The 19,574-nt window shown below is 46.1% G+C and overlaps 1 protein-coding gene across 4 annotated transcripts in view; it reads right to left on the bottom strand.

The window, feature by feature from the left end:
- Nucleotides 1-4,830: 4,830 nt before the first annotated feature.
- LOC142588529 (uncharacterized) overlaps nt 4,831-19,574 on the bottom strand; it is a 506,469-nt gene continuing 491,725 nt past the window's right edge. For 3 of the 4 annotated variants that reach the window (XM_075700366.1, XM_075700368.1, XM_075700369.1), the window contains 2 exons: nt 12,285-12,411; nt 6,501-6,629 (listed from right to left, as the gene is read on the bottom strand). In XM_075700366.1, the coding sequence (XP_075556481.1) occupies nt 6,623-6,629; nt 12,285-12,411 (134 nt within the window). In that variant the 3' untranslated portion in view covers nt 6,501-6,622. Of the gene's footprint in view, nt 6,630-12,284; nt 12,412-19,574 lie in introns of all 4 variants that reach the window. The other variant, XM_075700367.1, reaches the window with a different exon arrangement.

The raw sequence follows: 19,574 nt of genomic DNA, 5'->3' as shown, positions 1-19,574 counted from the left end.
ATTTTTGCGGCCGCCACAGCTGGGATCCCGCGACCTCGTGCTCAGCAGGGCAACGCCATAGCCGCTAAGCCACCGCAGGGGGCTCTGCCATATTGTAGAATTTCGTAATTGCAGCATCCAAACAGAAAGGCCATCCCTGATTGCCTGAAAGTGCTGCCATTACTGAATTTGACAATGTCCAGAATAGCGCCATTGGTTGGTGCTTGTCAAACGAGAAGATGAAACGAACAGCCATTGGTGCTGGTCGATAGCGGATGTCCATCGGGGCCACAGCCAAGCTGCTCTTGCTTTTGTTTCGTAGCGTGGCCTTCGTAAGGCCCTAGCTTTCGGCATATCGCAATGACACTGTCCCCACTCTTTGCGCCAGCATGCCTTGAGCGAGTGCTTTTGATCTGTTTTAAAAGCCGATTTGTTACGAACTTGCGACTAGCTACGAGCGTTGAATTGGAGCCCTAATGTTGATAGTCGAGAAAGTGAAAGGTTGAATCTCAGATAATTAGGCAGCTGAGTGATCCGTCAGCGAGTTTTCTTTGTTCGCCCTTGTTGCCAACCTTCTCGTGCAGAGTGTTATTGTGTCTGCATTCCCCTATTTTGAATATTTAGAGACAGTCGCTGCTGAAACATCCGGCAGATGCATAAACGAGAAGAAAGGAAACGGAGGGGTCGATTTTTATTAGTCGTACAGGAAGAAGCCAACAAACAAAGGGACCAAAGGGAAAGCTCAGGGGAAATTACCTGTACTTATTAATTGAATTAAATAAATGAGGAAATAATGGAAATGAAAGTGGATGAAAAGACAACTGGTCGCAGGAGGGATACGAACACACGTATTCGTAATACGCGCGCGATGCTATTTCCAATTGAGCTACATGCGGCGCCGTTTTCCATCCACTTTCCACGGGGTATTTATGTTTATCTTCTAGAACTAACCCTGGGATTATTAGTCAGCGCCACCACAAGCAAGCCATAGCGGCCGATCATTTCTTTAATTCAATTATTAAGTACAAGTGGTTTCTCCTATGCTTTCCTTGGTGTCTTGGCTTCTTATGATATTACTATACAGGGTGTCCCATGTAACTTGAGCGAAACTATAAAAATATGCAAATGCCACGTAGCCGGGCAGAACCAAGATAATGTTGTTTGCCGTCGCTTAGAGGTAGTAAGATTTTTTTTTCATTCCGCCTAATTAGACAATAATTCTCAATTAAATCCTTTGCGGATAATGAATACCTTTTTCCGCAAGCGGGTTAGCCGAAAGTGGACGTGGAGGAGCCTGAATGGTGAGACTAGAAATGAAATCGACTTCATACTCTGCGCGAACCCTGGCATCATACAAGATGCAGACGTGCTCGGCAAGGAGCGCTGCGGTGACCATAGGATGGTAAGAACTCGAATTAGCCTAGACTTGAGGAGGGAACGGAAGAAACTGGTACATATGAAGCCGATCAATGAGTTAGCGGTAAGACGGAAACCAGAGGAATTCCGGATCAAGCTACAGAACAGGTATTCGGCTTTAACTCAGGAAGAGGACCTTAGTGTTGAAGCAATGAACGACAATCTTATGGGCATCATTAAGGAGAGCGCAATAGAAGTCGGTGGTAACTCCGTTAGACAGGAGACCAGTAAGCTATCGCAGGAGACGAAAGATCTGGTCAAGAAACGCCAATGTATGAAAGACTCTAACCCTACAGCTAGAATAGAACTGGCAAAGCTTTCGAAGTTAATCAACAAGCATAAGACAGCTGACATAACGAACTATAATATGGATAGAATTGACCATGCTCTCAGGAACGGAGGAAGCCTAAAAACAGTGAAGAAGAAACTAGGAATAGGCAAGAATCAGATGTATGCGTTAAGAGACAAAGCCGGCAATATCGTTACTAAAATGGACGAGATAGTTCAAGTGGCTGAGGAGTTCTATAGAGATTTATACAGTACCAGTAACACCCACGACGACAATGTGAGAGAGAATAGTCTAGAGAAAGTGGAAATCCCACAAGTACCGCCGGAAGAAGTAAAGAACGACTTGGGAGCTATGCAAACGGGGAAGACAGCTGGGGAGGATAACGTAACAGCAGATTTGTTGAAGGATGGGGGGAACATTGTCCTAGAAAGACTGGCCACCCTATATACACAATGCCTCATGACCTAGAACGTACCGGAATCTTGGAAGAAAGCTAACATAATCCTAATCCATAAGAAAGGGGGACGTCAAGGGCTTGAAAAATTATAGACCGATCAGCTTACTGTCCGTTGCCTACAAAGCGTTTACTAAGGTAATCGCAAATAGAATCAGGAGCACCTTAGACTTCTGTCAACCAAAGGACCAGGCAGGATTCCGTAAAGGCTACTCAACAATAGACCATATTCACACTATCAATCAGGTGATAGAGAAATGTGCGGAATATAACCAACCCTTATATATAGCTTTCATTGATTACGAAAAAGCGTTTGATTCAGTCGAAACCTCAGCAGTCATGGAGGCATTACGGAATCAGGGTGTAGATGAGCCATATGTAAAAATACTGGAAGATATCTATAGCGGCTCCACAGCCACCGTAGTCCTCCATAAAGAAAGCAACAAAATACCAATAAAGAAAGGCGTCAGACAGGGAGATACGATCTCTCCAATGCTATTCACAGCATCTTTACAGGAGGTATTCAGAGTGTTGGGGTGGAAAGAATTGGGGATAAAAGTTGATGGAGAATACCTTAGCAACTTGAGATTCGCTGATGATATTGCCTTGCTTAGTAACTCAGGAGACCAATTGCAATGCATGTTCACTGACCTGGAGAGGCAAAGCAGAAGGGTGGGTCTGAAAATTAATCTGCAGAAAACTAAAATAATGTTTAACAGTCTCGGAAGGGAACAGCAGTTTACGATAGGTAGCAAGGCACTGGAAGTGGTAAGGGAATACATCTACTTAGGGCAGGTAGTGACCACGGATCTGGATCATGAGACTGAAATAACCAGAAGAATAAGAATGGGCTGGGGGGCGTTTGGCAGGCATTCTCAAATTATGAACAGCAGGTTGCTACTATCCCTCAAGAGAAAAGTGTATAACCAGCTGTGTCTTACCAGTACTCACGTATGGGGCAGAAACCTGGAGGCTTACGAAAAGGGTTCTGCTGAAATTGAGGACGATGCAACGAGCTATGGAAAGAAGAATGATGGGTGTAACTTTAAGGGATAAGAAAAGAGCAGATTGGGTGAGGGAACAAACGCGGGTAAATGACGTCTTAGTTGAAATCAGGAAAAAGAAATGGGCATGGACCGGACATGTAATGAGGAGGGAAGATAACCGATGGTCATTAAGGGTTACGGACTGGATTCCAAGGGAAGGGAAGCGTAGCAGGGGGCGGCAGAAAGTTAGGTGGGCGGATGAGATTAAGAAGTTTGCAGGGACAACATGGCCAGAATTAGTACATGACCGGGGTAGTTGGAGAAGTATGGGAGAGGCTTTTGCCCTGCAGTGGGCGTAACCAGGCTCATGATGATGATGATGATGAAATAATTTCTCAAATACGTAGCACCGTACTTAAAATGCTAGGTCGCGGAAAAGATCAAACTAGAATGCCTCATTCGGAAAATATACAAGCTAGCCATATGGCTACCGATCAGTACCAGCACGGACAAGTTGCTACAATTAGGCCTCCACAACACGATAGACGAGCTTATTGAAGCGCAATGTGCGGCACAATATGAACGCTTCTCTAAGACTAGAGCCGGCAGACACATCCTAGAGAGACTAGACATAGATTACGACACACAGCACGGTGTCAAGGTGGACATCCCGAGAGAGACGAAGAAAACAATGGTAATACCCACAATACCAAAGGACATGCACCCAGAACCCAATAAGGACAGACGAGAGAACACAGCGAAGCAGATACAAAAGAAATTCGGCAGCGACAAGGACGCAGTCTTCGTAGACGCGGCTCGATACAGTCGCAGACGAGGGTTTACGGCAGCCGTAATCAATAGCGAGAAACAGTGCAAGACGTGCGCGACGATACGCACCGCAAGTGACGAGACAGCGGCAGCCACAGCGCTCGCAGTAGCTCAGACTAACGCAACTGTGACAGTCAGCGACTCTCAGACGGCAATAAGAAACTTTGCCTATGGCCGAATCTCCCCGCAGGCACTACGCATTCTTCTTGCAGGAGGTCAAAATTTCAAAAGAAAGGTGTACATCACATGGATACCCGCTCACACCCTCCCGGAGGAAGGCAACAACGAGGCCGCACACGACGCGGCTCGAGGGCTTACGCACCGAGCCGCAGTCGCAAGTGACGCCCCGACACCCTCTGGACGTGACGGTGCAGTAAATGAGTGGGAGGACAGAATGACAACATATAATGACATTACGAAACACTATAGGTTACAGAGGGGCATATTCCCACGACCTCACCCAAAATTGACAAAAAAGCAGTCTGTCGCATGGCGGCAGTTACAAACTAGGACGTATCCGAATCCTGGGCTCTTGCACATCATACATCCGGATATATATCAAACGGACAAATGCAACACATGCGAATCCAGAGCCACTCTGGAGCATATATTATGGGACGGATACATAAAAATAACGAGAACGCGGCCTCTAGCAACAGCTTTCGCACGCGCTGGCCGCACTGCTCGGCCCCTCCCTCGAGGACGGGCCGTCTAGCGGGCCCAGGATGCCGCCAGGCATTTGGCCCTCCCGCAGGACGCGCGTTATTTTCTCCTATTAGAATTAGATGAAAAGTGCCAGTGAGAAGAGCGACGTGAAAAACTCCCGATGCAGCTTCCTGTTGCTCAACACGTGCGACGTAGAGGCGTTTTTCCGAGCGCGAAAGAAGCCCGCGCATGCGGCGCCTCGAGCGGCCAGTCGCGCGGCAATTTCGCGCGCATTTGCGGGCTGCTTTCACGCTCGGAAAAACGCCTCTACGTCGCACGTGTTGAGCAACAGGAAGCTGCATCGGGAGTTTTTCATGTCGCTCTACAATGTTCTCACTGGCACTTTTCATCTAATTATAATATTTGAGATATAAATTAATTGTCATTAATTACCTAATTAGACGGAATGAGAAAAACCGGAATATCTCTAAGCGACGGCAAACAACATTATCTTTATTCTGCTCAGCTACGTGGCATTTGCATATTTTTAATGTTTGGCTCAAGTTACGTGGGACACCCTGTATATACCGAGTGTTTCAGCGAACACTCAAAACTTTTTTTAATTTCATGTGGCAGATATCACAACCTATTAGCTGGGCTACTCGAAGAGGCGGCCATTACTTGCACAAAATGTTCAATGCATAATCGACTACTTAACAAAAACTCGCAAATTAAGCTTTTACCTAGTTACTTTATGGCACATATTGCAATTTACAAATTCTAGCTAGGGAGCTCGAAAGGCGGATCTACCTGGAACGAATTCTCAGGATGACACCAGTTTCGAGATATTAATTCCTGAACTTTGTGGAGAAATGCATCGGCGTTCCAGTTACTTTTGTGCTTCACTGCATAAAACCACGTGTTATTAAGAAAGTAAGTGGAACGACAGTGCATTTTTACCGCAAGTTTGACGGCGCATATCTCGTAAATGGTGTCATGCACTCAATTCTTTTCAAGTGGATACGCCTTGCAGTCTCTCCGGCCAGGATTGGTAAATTGCAATATATGTGCTCTACGGTAATTAGTTAGAAAACGAATTAGTAAATTTTCGTTAATTAGTTTATTTGTATTTTAATTTATTGGGGAAGTAAAGTCCGCCCCTTCGAGGAGACCCGCTCACGGACTAGAATTGTGCTACCACCCACAGGCAATTAAAAAAAAATCTGCAAGTGTCTGCGTGTTGTACTCTATCGAATATACAGGGTCCCCTACTAAAAGTCAAACTGCTGGCCCGCGTCATGTGATTGTGCATAGACAGGAATGACAAGCCCCATTCTTTTGCATGTATAAACCAATGCCTGTAAATAAACACGCACACTAGCAGCGATAGCAGTCTTTCATAAACTTTGCTACGCATATTTATGTGGCAGAAGAATAGAAAATTGACAAACGCACCATAAGCGGTTGTCACTCGTACACAAGGGCAATCGAGTGCATGGTGTGGCCGTTGTCTGAAGAAGGCAGGAGTATGAACGTGGAGAGGCGAGCAGCGATCGCTACTGCATGGTTGCGGTCGTGCTTTTAAACATGTCTTGCTCAGTGCCATGCATACACACGTCGGCGTTGCGTTCTTATAAATGTATGTACATAGAAAAGTAATTGTTTTCGATGCATTTTTACAAACCACTAGAGAGCATGCAACCCATTTGTCAGACGCTTCTGGGCCTGAACCACGTGCGTTACCCTTAAAAACTCCTGTTACACATCGGCGGCGAGATGCGGGAAGGCGAGAGAAGGGAGTCAGTCGCATGGGTGCACACTCAAGCGCGAACCCGCAATCCGCTCGTTCGTGAAGCGATGTTACAACACAGACAGCACGGCCATCATCACTTGGGTTTCTAAGGGAGTGGTGGACGCTGTAAAACTTCTTTTAACATCGGAGTTGCAAAAACTGTAGTGGCCAGCTCTTCTTCGTCAGCGCATTCTCCCGTGGTTGTGGGATGATCTCGTGGTGGTGCCGGCGGATCAGACCCTGTAAGACGGCCAAGCAGCGTTCGTTGTTGCACGAAACTTTCATTCTTTTCTTCGCTGATTTCTTTCTGCACATATACAGAAATCGAAGCAAAAGCGAAAGGCCCAGCAGCCTGACGGAGGCTTTTGCTTCGAATGCACTTTGGACAAATACAAACAGGCAAGCAACACTTGTTATGCTAAACTTAAGACGAGTTAATCGTCTTCACAGGTATAAGGAATGTGAATGATAATAGTAACAAAGAAAAAGCTAATCTGCAATATATACGCTCACAAACAGCAAGAAAAAATATACATATGCTCGAAAAGAAAATCACCAGTAGCACATGATAATGATGTGTGGTGTTTTATGGCGCAAGTATAGAGTTTCTCACTATATTACCTAGAAGGAAATCTGGCGCTGCTGCGCTGTGGTATGCATATGAATGTCGGTATATAGCGACTTCGGATTGGCATCGTTCTTAGAGAGTCAGGACACCTTGAAGACGCACCTGGCAAGCACTGTTCCGTCTGTCACAATGACTCATTTTCTACTAAAACAGCACGTTAAAAGCGGTTTTAGCTTTATTACAACACGAAAACACGTTTGTCTAATTATGAGAGCTTTTGATTGCATGTACAATTATATTAAACGTAACAAGTCCCAGCGGGCCGCTATAGTTGGAGGACAAACGACAATATTCACGCTCGCTTTCGAACAGTTTGTCGTCTGTTCCTGCTTTTCTTCGCTTGGTATGCATTGTGGGTGAGTAAAGGTCACTGGAAGATGTAACATGCGTGAATGAACACCTTTTAGGAAGATTTTACTTTAAGAAGGGGTTATTTATTTAGCTATATCCACGTTTTAGACGAAGCCTCTTACAACACCAGCCAACACAAGCCTCGCACATATATACACCGTCATTCGCATGACAGCACAACGCCCCTTAGGAAACTCATGTAGACGGTGGCGCCAGGTTTCCCTCTAGGTGTTATAGTGTGTCAAAACAAAATACCCTAGAGGGAAATGTGGCGCTAGTGTGTATGGGGGCTCTCATGAGCGTTGCCTCAACCTACATGGGAATGATGGGAAGTACAGGCTTCGGATTGACTTCGATCTTTAGACTAGTGGCGTTTGCTTGCGGCGCAGTAAACAAAGCTATACTCGAATATTATCGCGTAAAACCTAATTTTATTTCTGAAGTATGTTATATAACGTACAACACGCTACATAAACTTTGTATGACTTCGAGATGGAAGCATGGTTTACTATGGTTTGTCACCAGGACACACCAGGGAATGCATACTTGTGCGATTCTGTTACCGATTTAACGCCAAAGAATAATTATTTATGTATTTTTGCAACAGCAATAACAACCATGCATGTACTTATATAAGAATACTCATCAAGTATTTCTGGAAATAAAAATGTTGTATTTTTGGAAAGTGTTGCGCCCTTGAGCGGAATGCTACAAGTGTCGTCTGCTACGACGCCTCCTCGCTGCAAACGCGAGACTTTTCTCGCACACGACAGGCACTTGCGAACTCTCTTGCTCTTTCGAAAGGCTGCGTCGGCTGTCACGATTGCTGAACGTCTTCAAGTACTTTTAAACACATCTGTTGCAGTGCTAGCTAGGACGCTAGTGGCCTCCAACGAGTATCTCGTCATCATATTTTATATTGACGTACCGCTTCCGAAGCGTTGTGGCGTGGCTTTGCACTTGCCCATTTTGCGACACTAGACTACAGCCAGGAAGCAGCAACCTTTCCTACCACAAGTAAGTTTGTGTTCTCAAAGTCCTAAAGCATTTCAATGAGCACATAAACGAGAAATGCATAAATAAGCTCTCAATGAAATTTGATTGTCAAGCCACTAGAAGTACAACTGTCCTGTGTTAGTAGTGCCTTATTTTTCATATTCTGAAGTTTCATAAAGCACGTAACGCTACAGTGTCAACCTAACACACTTAACAAACCAAGGTCCAAACGCTCAAAACATGTTCTTTCAACGTTTACGATGCCGTCGCTTTCTCGTCAGGGCTTTGACGCCACACCGCGACACGAACATCGCCCCAGCCGCTGGCCTAGTGCTTTTTCGCCACTTCGAGCAACAGAACAAAGGCAGAGAGCTTTGCGCTGCACTGTCCCACTGCACGTTATAGCAATCGCGCTTGGAGCGAGAGCAAAACTGCCAAAAAATACTTGTAGACTAGTTTTCCAGTCAACAGAATGCCAATCCATAGCCTGTACTTCCCATCATTCCCATGATAGTTGAACGATCGCAGCGCCATATTTCCCTCTAGGTATATTAATGTGAAACTCTATGCAAAATACACTATACTGACGGGTGACTTCAATGCCAGGGTAGGCAAGAAGCAGGCTGGAGACAAGTCAGTGGGCGAATATGGCATAGCTTATAGGAATAGCAGAGGAGGGTTATTAGTAGAGTTTGCAGAACGGACTAAATTGCGGGTAATGAATACCTTCTTCCGCAAGCGGGATAACCGAAAGTGGACGTGGAGGAGCCCGAATTGTGAGACTAGATTTGAAATAGACTTCATATTCTGCGCTAACCCTGGCATCATACAAGATGTGGACGTGCTCGGCAAGGTGCGCTGCAGTGACCATAGGATCTCGAATTAGCCTAGACTTGAGGACGGAACAGAAGGAACTGGTACATAAGAAGCCGATCAATAAGTTAGCGGTAAGAGGGAAAATGTAGGAATTCCGGATCAAGCTACAGAACAGGTATTCGGCTTTAACTCAGGAAGAGCACCTTAGTGTTGAAGCAATGAACGACAATCTTATGGGCATCATTAACGAGTATGCCATAGAAGTCGGTGGTAACTCCGTTAGACAGGAGACCAGTAAGCTATCACAGGAGACGAAAGATCTGGTCAACAAACGCCAATGTATGAAAGCCTCTAACCCTACAGCTAGAATAGAACTGGCACAACTTTCGAAGTTAATCAACAAGCATAAGACAGCTGACATAACGAACTATAATATGGATAGAATTGAACATGCTCTCAGGAACGGAGGAAGACTAAAAGCAGTGAAGAAGAAACTAGGAATAGGCAAGAATAAGATGCATGCGTTAAGAGACAAAGCTGGCAATGTCATGACTAATATGGATAAGATAGTTCAAGTGGCTGAGGAGTTCTATAGATATTTATACAGTACCAATGGTGCCCACGAGGATAACGGAAGTGGGAATAGTGTAGAGGAATTTGACATCCCACAAGTAACGCCGGATGAAGTAAAGAAAGCCTTGAGAGCTATGCAAAGGGGGAAGGCAGCTGGAGAGGATCATGTAACAGCATATTTGTTGAAGGATGGTTGGCAGATTGTTCTAGAAAAACTGGCCACCCTGTATACGCGATGTCTCATGACCTCGAGCGTACCGGAATCTGCGAAGAACGCCAACGTAATCTTAATTCATACGAAAGGTGACGACAAAGACTTGAAAAATTATAGACAGATTAGCTTACTGTCTGTTGCCTACAAAGTACTTACTAAGGTAATCGCAAATAGAATCAGCAACACCTTAGACTTTTGTCAACCAAAGGACCAGGCAGGAATTCGTAAAGGCTACTCAACAATAGATCATATTCACACTACCAATCACATGATAGAGAAATGTGCGGAATGTAACCAACCCTTATATATAGCTTTCACTGATTACGAGAAAGCGTTTGATTCAGTCGAAACCTCAGCAGTCAGGCAGGTATTACGGAATCAGGGTGTAGACGAGCCGTATGTAAAAATACTGAAAGGTATCTATAGTGGCTCCACAGCCACCGTAGTCCTCCATAAAGAAAGCAACATAATCCCAATTGAGAAGGGCGTCAGGCAGAAAGATACGATCTCTCCAATGCTATTCACAGCGTGTTTACAGGAGGTATTCAGAGACCTGGATTGGGAAGAACTGGGGATAAGAGTTAATGGAGAATACCTTAGTAACTTGCGATTCGCTGATGATATTGCCTTGCGTAGTAACTCAGGGGACCAATTGCAATGCATGCTCACTGACCTGGACAGACAAAGGAAAAAGGTGGGTCTAAAAATTAATCTGCAGAAAACTAAAGTAATGTTTAACAGTCTCGGAAGAGAACAGCAGTTTACGATAAGTAGCGAGGCACTGGAAGTGGTAAGGGAATACATCTACTTAGGGCAGGTAGTGACCGCGGATCCGGATCATGAGACTGAAATAACCAGAAGAATTACAATGGGCTGGGGTGTGTTTGGCAGGCATTCACAGATCATGAACAGAAGGTTGCCATCCCCCCTCAAGAGAAAAGTGTATAACAGCTGTGTCTTACCAGTACTCACCTACGGGGCAGAAACCTGGAGGCTTACGAAAAGGGTTCTACTTAAATTGAGGACGACGCAACGAGCTATGGAAAGAAGAATGATAGGCGTAACGTTAAGGGATAAGAAAAGAGCAGATTGGGTGAGGGAACAAACGCGAGTTAATGACATCTTAGTTGAAATCAAGAAAAAGAAATGGGGGGGGGGGCATATGGGCAGGGCATGTAATGAGGAGGGATGATAACCGATGGTCATTAAGGGTTACGGACTGGATTCCAAGAGAAGGAAAGCGTAGCAGGGGGCGGCAGAAAGTTAGGTGGACAGATGAGATTAAGAAGTCTGCAGGGACAGCATGGCCACAATTAGCACATGACCGGGGTAGTTGGAGGAGTATGGGGGAGGCCTTTGCCCTGCAGTGGGCCAGGCTGATGATCATGATGTTTTAGTGAGAAACTCTATGGGCCATCGCAAATGTTGACGATGAATTGAGGATGGCGTGGACAATGAATTGCTCATGGAAGATGTGGCGTGGCTTTAAAAGGGCCTAAAATACTCGCTGTAAGTGGCGTTAAATATATATAGGTGCTAAAATAATAATGACACTGACTAATTAGCGATGTGGGCATGGCAATTGGGTTTCGTTAAAAACCTTAATGCAACAAACCATAAATAACAATGACAATATTAGCACATGATGAACATGGGGTAGGAGAGATAGATAGGGAAGAAAAGAACTAAATCGACTCATATCCATGTTGTAATCAACACTTAATCGGTACTGAAACATATTCAATCCATTTTCTAGACGAGCTTACTTAAAGCGATTTTTTTCAACTTGCACTATCTAAGTCTCGAATATTTTCAATTTTATTTAGAAGACATGGTACTTGGTATTCAATGTGCTGCCGTACATAGGTAGTTGTAATATTATTTGGGTTCTTATGGTCTGTGTGCAAAGACAGTATTGTATATATCGAGAACTGTACTAAGAATGAGCTTGTTATTTGAAATATACAAAAGCAGCTCGAGATAATAAACTCACTTAGCTAAGAATTTGAAATGTTGCAAGAATAGCGGACGCGTGCTCAGCTGCTGCATATGACCCCGATATGCTGTAGCCGGCATGTGGACAAGCTCGACCGTGAATAAAGCGTGACCGATGCCCGAGATGCGTGCGGGGTCGCGCGACACTTGTGCTAACGAAGGCGGAGGAGGTGGCACAACGCGGAGGTGGTTTCGTCACGTGTTTATGCAAACGCAACAGTTCCTACGTCTGGATCGAATCACAGAGGAACGATATCATCGAAAAGGAGAACAATTTTTTGCAGAGTGTGCATGATCTGCACGGTGTAAAAATGCTTCTCACATGATGCTGAAGGTACACGGAGGCTTTCCCCTAGTGTCCGCCGCGGCCATAGTGGTGCGTATTTCAATGGGACTGCCGGTGATGATGTCCGGAGGCATCGGCGACAGCGGGGTGTTCATCGAGGGAGCTGCGGGGGGTAGGACGAACAGAGATTCACAGTTTGTCGTGGTGACGACAGATACGGCAGGGCACTGTGACAACTAAAAGCTAAAATGCTGGCTTAAGCCCTTTCTGTGTAAAAAAGAATCGATCAGCGACTGTGCTTTGCGCAAGGGGTCGAATTTTTCAATGTAGCAAAATTTGGAACACAACCAAGTGGCGATTTCATTGACTTGGTTATATTGAGGTTTCACTTTATTTGGCGCTGCCATCAACTTGCTGTACAAAATATGCAGATTTGCACTTGAAGTGCGAAAATGCGTCGATGTACGGTGACCAAAAGTCCCAGCACTAGCTTCTTAAGTCGGCTAGAGGGATTGCATTTTGAGCATGGCAAGTAGGTGTATTAACTTTTTGCGTCCGGACGTTTAGAAGAGACACGGAAGCAAGAATCTTGCTTCTCTGTCTATGCTAAACGCTTCAGTGACGCACTCATAGCCCAATCCACCTCGCGTGCACGGCTCCCGCTCGGTGGCGCTGCTACTGATTCGTCGCCGGCAGGTTTCATTTCATTTCATTTTATTACCTTAAGGACCCCTTGCGGGGTATTACATAAGGGGTGGGTGGTACGAAAATATAGGAGGTTGCCCACTATCTTATTTTAAAGACAGAATACTCGTTACTTCATCCACGAAGGCAGATGAGGTGGTGATGGCAGCGAGGTGGTGGGGAAGGCCGTTCCAGTCTTTAGCTGTACGATGAAAAAATGATGACGAGCAGGTGACAGTGCGCGCGCTAGGGCGAGCAACATTTAGTGGTTGGCCTGTGCACAGCGATATGCGTGAAGGTGGTCGAAATTATACCGGAGTCGCTAAACTGCGGCGCGCTTCATAATCGTCGGTTTGCCATATTTTTATTTTCACATTGTGACTCGTCAATGTTAAGTTGTTAACAGTCCAGACACTGAGGAATTGCCCTGAAACACGTAAGACTGCAAAATAATTCTTTCAGAAATTTATTTTAATTTATTTGGCGGAAAATGTGTTGATTCCTATACTGCAGAAAGTGAAGGCCAAACATGGCTTCAATGTCCCTGTCACGGTGCTGTGCCGGTACGTCAATGTGACGTCGTGAATTTCCGAGTGTGACCTCGTATTTAGAACGCTTTGGCATAGGAAAAGTTATCAAAACATGCCGAGTCTACGGTTCGGTTAGAATGCAATGCTTTCCTGCCCAACAAACATCCATCCATGAGGTCACGGCGAAGTGGTGCACAAGACGTGGCCGCATCGTATTTCGCGCCCTTTCCGGCTTACAAACCTCCCACGACGGTTTTGCTGTCGCTGGATTCGCGCATACGCACTTGTTGAATGAAGGCAGCCTCCGGGAGCTCGGACCGGGCGCGCTGGCGTGTGCTTATACGGTGATGGCGGCGATTACATTGCAATGGCGCAAACCCAATGGGGGATCACAAACAGCGGTATTATTATAAGAACACGTAAACGGAAATATCCGCGCGCACATGCGGCGGTCTTTATTGGCGGCGCTGCAGCTGATTGTATAGCGTTGCTACAACTGTAACTTGATCCTGTTTAGTGTCCCTTTGAAGCAACTTGTCAAAAGCAAACACAGCAGTGGCTTACTGTCTAAACCCATTGGCATGGTCGTACGTAGGTCACAGGCTCAGAGAGACGTGGTCATTAAACAAAGATTATATTCTGTCGCGATAGAAATTATATGGACACTCTTGGCGCATTTCTGCCGTCGCCATGATGTTCCGTATGTGAGGTCCAAGGGCAATGCCATCGACGCGGTATGCTGTACGTGCGAGAGAGGGCGTGCGAGGGTGAGTCTTCCACGGTGGCTCAAGAGGGTGGCTCCACTAAGTGACACCGCCCTGTTTAGCTGGCTGCGCATATCATACTCCGTTTTCACCAGCCCCGTCCCAGGACCTTCCCCTGGATTAATACTCTCCATCTTTTCACAAAGACTGGTGTCCATGACGCGCTGGAACGTTGCAGGCGCCGAGCACAGTCCGAATGGCATGACCTTGAACTCGTAGAGGCCGTCTGGCGTGATGAAGGCGGTCTTTTCGCGATCTCTCTCGTCGAGTTCTATTTGCCAGTAGCCAGACTTGAGATCCATCGACGAGAAGTATTTTGCATTGCAGAGCCGATCTAATGCGTCGTCTATCCGTGATAGGAGGTATACATCCTTGTTTGTGATCTTGCTCAGTCGACGATAATCGACGCAGAAACGTAGGGTTCCGTCCCTTTTCTTCACCAAGGCAACAGGGGATTCCCACGGGCTTTTGGACGGCTGAATAATGTTGTCGCGCAGCATTTCGTTGACTTGTTCTCTTATAGCTTCACGTTCTCGCGTCGAAACTTGGTAAGGGCTCTGGCGGAGTGGTCGAGCGCACTCGTCGGTGATTATGTGGTGACTGGTGTTTGTCGAATCCTCGACGACGTCGAAAAGCAGTCTTTGTATCGTCGAAGCAGACTTCTGAGCTGTTCCTACTTAATCATGGGGAGAATTGGATTTACGTCGAAGTCTGGTTCGGGAAATATGGTCGTCTAGGTACATGCGGCAGAATCCGAGAGTACGAACGCATTGCTGGTTTCCAGAATTTCCTCGATGTACGCCATCGTCGTGCCCTTGTTGATGTGCTTGAACTTCTGGCTGAAGTTTGTCAGCACCACTTTCGTTTTTCCTCCGTGAAGTCGAGCGATCCCCCTTTCGACGCAAATTTCACGGTCTAGCAGTGGGCGTTGGTCACCCTCGATGACGCCTTTAACGTCGGCAGGTGTATTGGTGCCGACGGAAATGACAATGCAGGAGCGGGGCGGGATGCTGACTTGACTTTCGAGCACGCTCAGGACATGGTGACTACGAGAGCTCTCCGGCGGTATCGCTCGATCTTCCGACAGCGTTATCGACTTCAACTTCAGGTCAATGACTGCGACGTGTTGGTTCAGGAAGTCAATGCCGAGAATGACGTCCCGTGAACACGGCTGGATGATAGTGAAGGTGGCAGGGTAAGTCCGGTCCTGAACGGTAATTCTTGCCGTGCAAATTCCAGTCGGCGCGTTGAGGTGTCCTCCAGCGGTCCGAATTTGAGGGCCTTCCCATGCAGTCTTAACTTTCGTCAACTGGGCGGCGATGGGTCCACTCATGACGGTGTAAGCGGCTCCTGTGTCTGCTAAGGTGGTGACTGCGTAGCCGTCGAGCAGCACGTCGAGGTCGGCGGTTCTTTGTCTTGCGTTGCAGTTAGGTCCTTGCGACGAATCACGGCTGCGTCGGGTTGACGTATGGCTGGAACGTCGCGTCTTCAGGTCTCGTTTTCCCAGCTTATTTTTTGCTTCTAGGCTTCCTCGGGATGGCGGAGTCTCGTTGATATATCGTCGAGATCGTCTTTTCGGCGTCTTCGTCGGCGGCGGAGGATCTTCGTCAGTTCGACGAACAGCAACCTTACCTCCATCGGTTGCGGCCTTTAGTTGTCCGGATATGGGCTGACTGACCGGCACCGGGCTGGGCCAGTGTATCGACGGCGCTGCGGCGACAGATGACGGCCTGGTGACGGCGAACGGGACGGTCGTCGAGGACTCCACTGTGTGGCAGCGAGATAGTCGGCGATGTCACGTGGGCGTTCGCCTTGTTGTGGGCACGGTGCGTTGATGGCGAATCCTCGCAGTCCCATCTCACGGTAAGGGCATCGGCAGTAGACGTGACCCGCTTCTCCGCAGTGGTAACAGAGCGGGCGGTGGTCAGGAGCGCGCCAAATGTCCGTCTTTTTCGCGTAGCTGCGCTGGGCGACAGGTGGGCGTGCTGGCGGCGGCCGCGTTGGACGACGGAATTGTGGCGTTAAGCCTGTTTCACATGCTGCGACTGCAACGACGAAAATCGGTGCTGTCGCACGCGTCGCAATGCGATTTTTAGAGGGCTCATTTCACATGATAGCGATTTCAACAATGCGACTGGTGCGACGCCCAGGGTTGCTTACTGCCAGGTTTCGTGGCACACGCTGCATAATTACTTTATTGTAGTGAATAAAATGTTTACACTCTAATATTATTGACTTATCTTGATTAGAAGCAAATAATATGTACGTTTACTAATTTAAAACCGTTAGTTAAGATTTGTCTTGGAGTGCGCGACGGCGGTTTCTGTAGTTCAGTGCGACATCGCGCACGTAAACAGCTGTTTGCAGGTGGTTCAGCGATTCTTTATTCTATGGTTCAGCGCTGTGTGTTGTCTTATCTACCTTCTATGACCGTTTCGTTTTGCCTGCGCTACAACAATCTACAAGATGGCCGGCCTCTCACCGTATATGCAGTATTCGGAATTCGGCTGCCACGAAGTTGTGTCAGCCCAACAAGATCCTCGCGCTACCCGTGCTAGGCGTCAGCTTCTGGAGAAATGATGCGTGTATATTGCCCGTCATTGCGCATATGTGGTGCCTGCTTCTAGCCATATTCTTACGCCAAACGCAACAAGAAGCACCAACCCGAACGCCCGCGTGTGCCCCTGAACGAAGCCTCAAACGATCTGTGTGATTACGACGTGGAATGAAAATTGTGTTGTGAAATTCAACCTTAGCGCTAGCCTGGTTCGTCCATCGCCGTGCTTGCGCTGCGAATATATATATGGGAGCCCTCTATAAATATTTCTAAAGGCGCAAAAGCCGACGCATCAAATGTTTCGAGCAGTTACCGTCACTTTTGTAGAAACCTGTACGTTGTAACATAGCATTCTAAAAGACACCCTTCTCGTCCACTTGTCCCGTGTCTCGCGCTGGTAGTATACTCGGAACTTCTAACAAGAAGACCATATCAGTACGCGTTATTCATAATGCAGGATCGTAGGCCCACGGCAGGCGCACTTGCCGTAGAATTTTTCAGCTTTCTGCTCAGCCTCGCACGCCTCTCACGGTTAGCCTGTTCTGTGGAAATAAATATTATTATTATATTATTAATGTTATTAGATATTATAGTTTCTTCACTGTAATTTATAGCAATCTTCCAGATTTCTTAAGCTAGAAAGAGCGTAGGTTAGGGCGTGTTAGCTAGTCATGCATTTAACCTGTATTAGATCAACATTGTTACGACATGCTTATGGGAGTCATTTCAAACTAGATTGCTCAGCCAGAGGAAGTACAAATGCAAGCCTCAATGTTTGTTCCAATTTGGTATTCCTAAACAGATTATATTGGCAGAATTTTGTGTCTGCTTGCATTTCCTGCAATTCAATGTTCAGAGCTGGAAAAACTGATTCCTTTTCTTGCTGTCGAAAGGCTGCTTCAATGTCGATAGCAAGCTATAATTATTCATTTCGAAAGTGTTAAGCAATGACTATATGTCTAAGCTTATCAATGCGTTCTTATTCCACGAACACAATCAAGTTTTCTCTCTCCGTCTCATTGACAGCCATGGAATGAAACCGTTCACTTTCATAAGTACCAGGATGCAAACATTCTGGAGTTTGTCCTGAGCATTTGTCTGCATCCTATAGTGTGCATGTTTGTATCAAGTTCTGGTGTTACAATCTATAGTAATTAACTACAGTGCAACAGAAATACGATGGACAGGAACGAAGTGAACACACAGAGCGCTTCGTTCTTGTCTGTTGTCAATCTGTTGCACTTTAGTTAATAATGAATACACAGAAACTCATCTAGTTTTCAGTTATTATGTCGGGCTTATAAGCCCGCTTGTGTCCTGGAATATCTGCACGGCTATGTATCCTGTAATTTAATTTCTGGCCATGTGCTTGCAAGTCACGTGTCAATCTCCTGATTTTCCTGACAATCTTGTGTGATGTGCAGGCCCAAATAGTTTCTGGTGAATCCATGCAGGGTGTTGTGCAAGGTGTAATCTGCACAACAAGTGCTGCTTTGATATCTTTCAGTTCAGCTTTTCTAGGTGTAGGATGACCTGGAATGGTACTCACTTATATGGGGTTTAGCTTTATGTAATGTCATACTACTGTTACACTGCTATTGCCATGCCATATGTGCCGTATGTTTGCTTGCAGCTTCATGATTAGCAACCTCCTCTGTGTGTTTGGCAGTTGCATATAGTCTCCTGGCCTAATTGTTTGCCCCCCATATTCCACGGTATGGGCCTGTTGTGTTTCAAGTTCAGGCACTCCCGAGGTTGTGTTTCTGAAGGGAGGGGTAGTCGTCTTTGCATCTCATATGCTAGCTGGCATAGTATCTTGGGACGAGGTTCTGAGCTCTTGAGACAAAGAATTTGTGCTGCAGGCTGCAACTCTACTGTCTAGGTGCTTGTTCGTTAGCTCTTTCTCATAGAGGTCTTCAAGCATGGTAAAGTTGGAAAGACCTGTTATTACTACCCAATGCCTGTATTCGATGAGTTGTCTTTTTTGTGTGCTGCTGGTAATTCATACCGTACCATACCTTGGACACAAGCACAGCATCTGCGATTTTCTATAGTATCCACTTGTCCACCCCCATTATTTCGAGATTATTCTTTTCACCAGGTGTGGAAGTTGCGTCCAGGCATTGCATAATTGTTTCATCCACGTGCTGGCTCTGCCGTCATGGGCTTACACTAGCTGAGGATTTGTGGATGTTGACTTGTGGGCATATTTGTCCAGCTATGTGGATCACAATGTGCAATCTGGGGTAGTTCTTGATTCCAGTTTTTCTTTTTTTTCCGACGTTGATATGAGCTGACTTATCAGAAAGCGAGAGGCCAAACTGGCCAAGAAAGTTTGCAGTGTTGTCGAGGGCTTGTTGCATCATTCTTGATTTCTGTATAAGATAGCTTTCCCATAGACTGTAATACACCATAGGCTGTAGTGTTTCTTGTAGTATGCCCGTGTTGTTGGTGTGTGTGGGCCAAATGTACCTCCAACTCTCACCTGGAATTTTCTGCCTTTCAGAAAGTTACCGTTTAAGTGCTCTACCAGAAATGTTTTTGCTCATCATTCATCTTATTAGAGCAGCATGAGGTACTGCTGTTAAAAGCCTCTTCACTCTCAATTCTTTCATAAGCGGTATTACACAATGTCCTGCAATAAAGTTTCTGCTGCTTATGGCCCACTCATATCTGCCAGAAGGGACAACTCTTGAAAAAGGTTTTCTTTGTGCTATGTGTGCGACATATATGTAGTATGAGCATTCATGCCTTGACATTATACATCTGTAGAACCAGCTTCCTGACAGAG

Source organism: Dermacentor variabilis, chromosome 7 (assembly GCF_050947875.1).
Source record: "Dermacentor variabilis isolate Ectoservices chromosome 7, ASM5094787v1, whole genome shotgun sequence".
Taxonomy (NCBI): domain Eukaryota; kingdom Metazoa; phylum Arthropoda; class Arachnida; order Ixodida; family Ixodidae; genus Dermacentor; species Dermacentor variabilis.
Note: the sequence above shows the minus strand (reverse complement) of the source record. Positions and strands in the feature narration are given on the sequence as shown.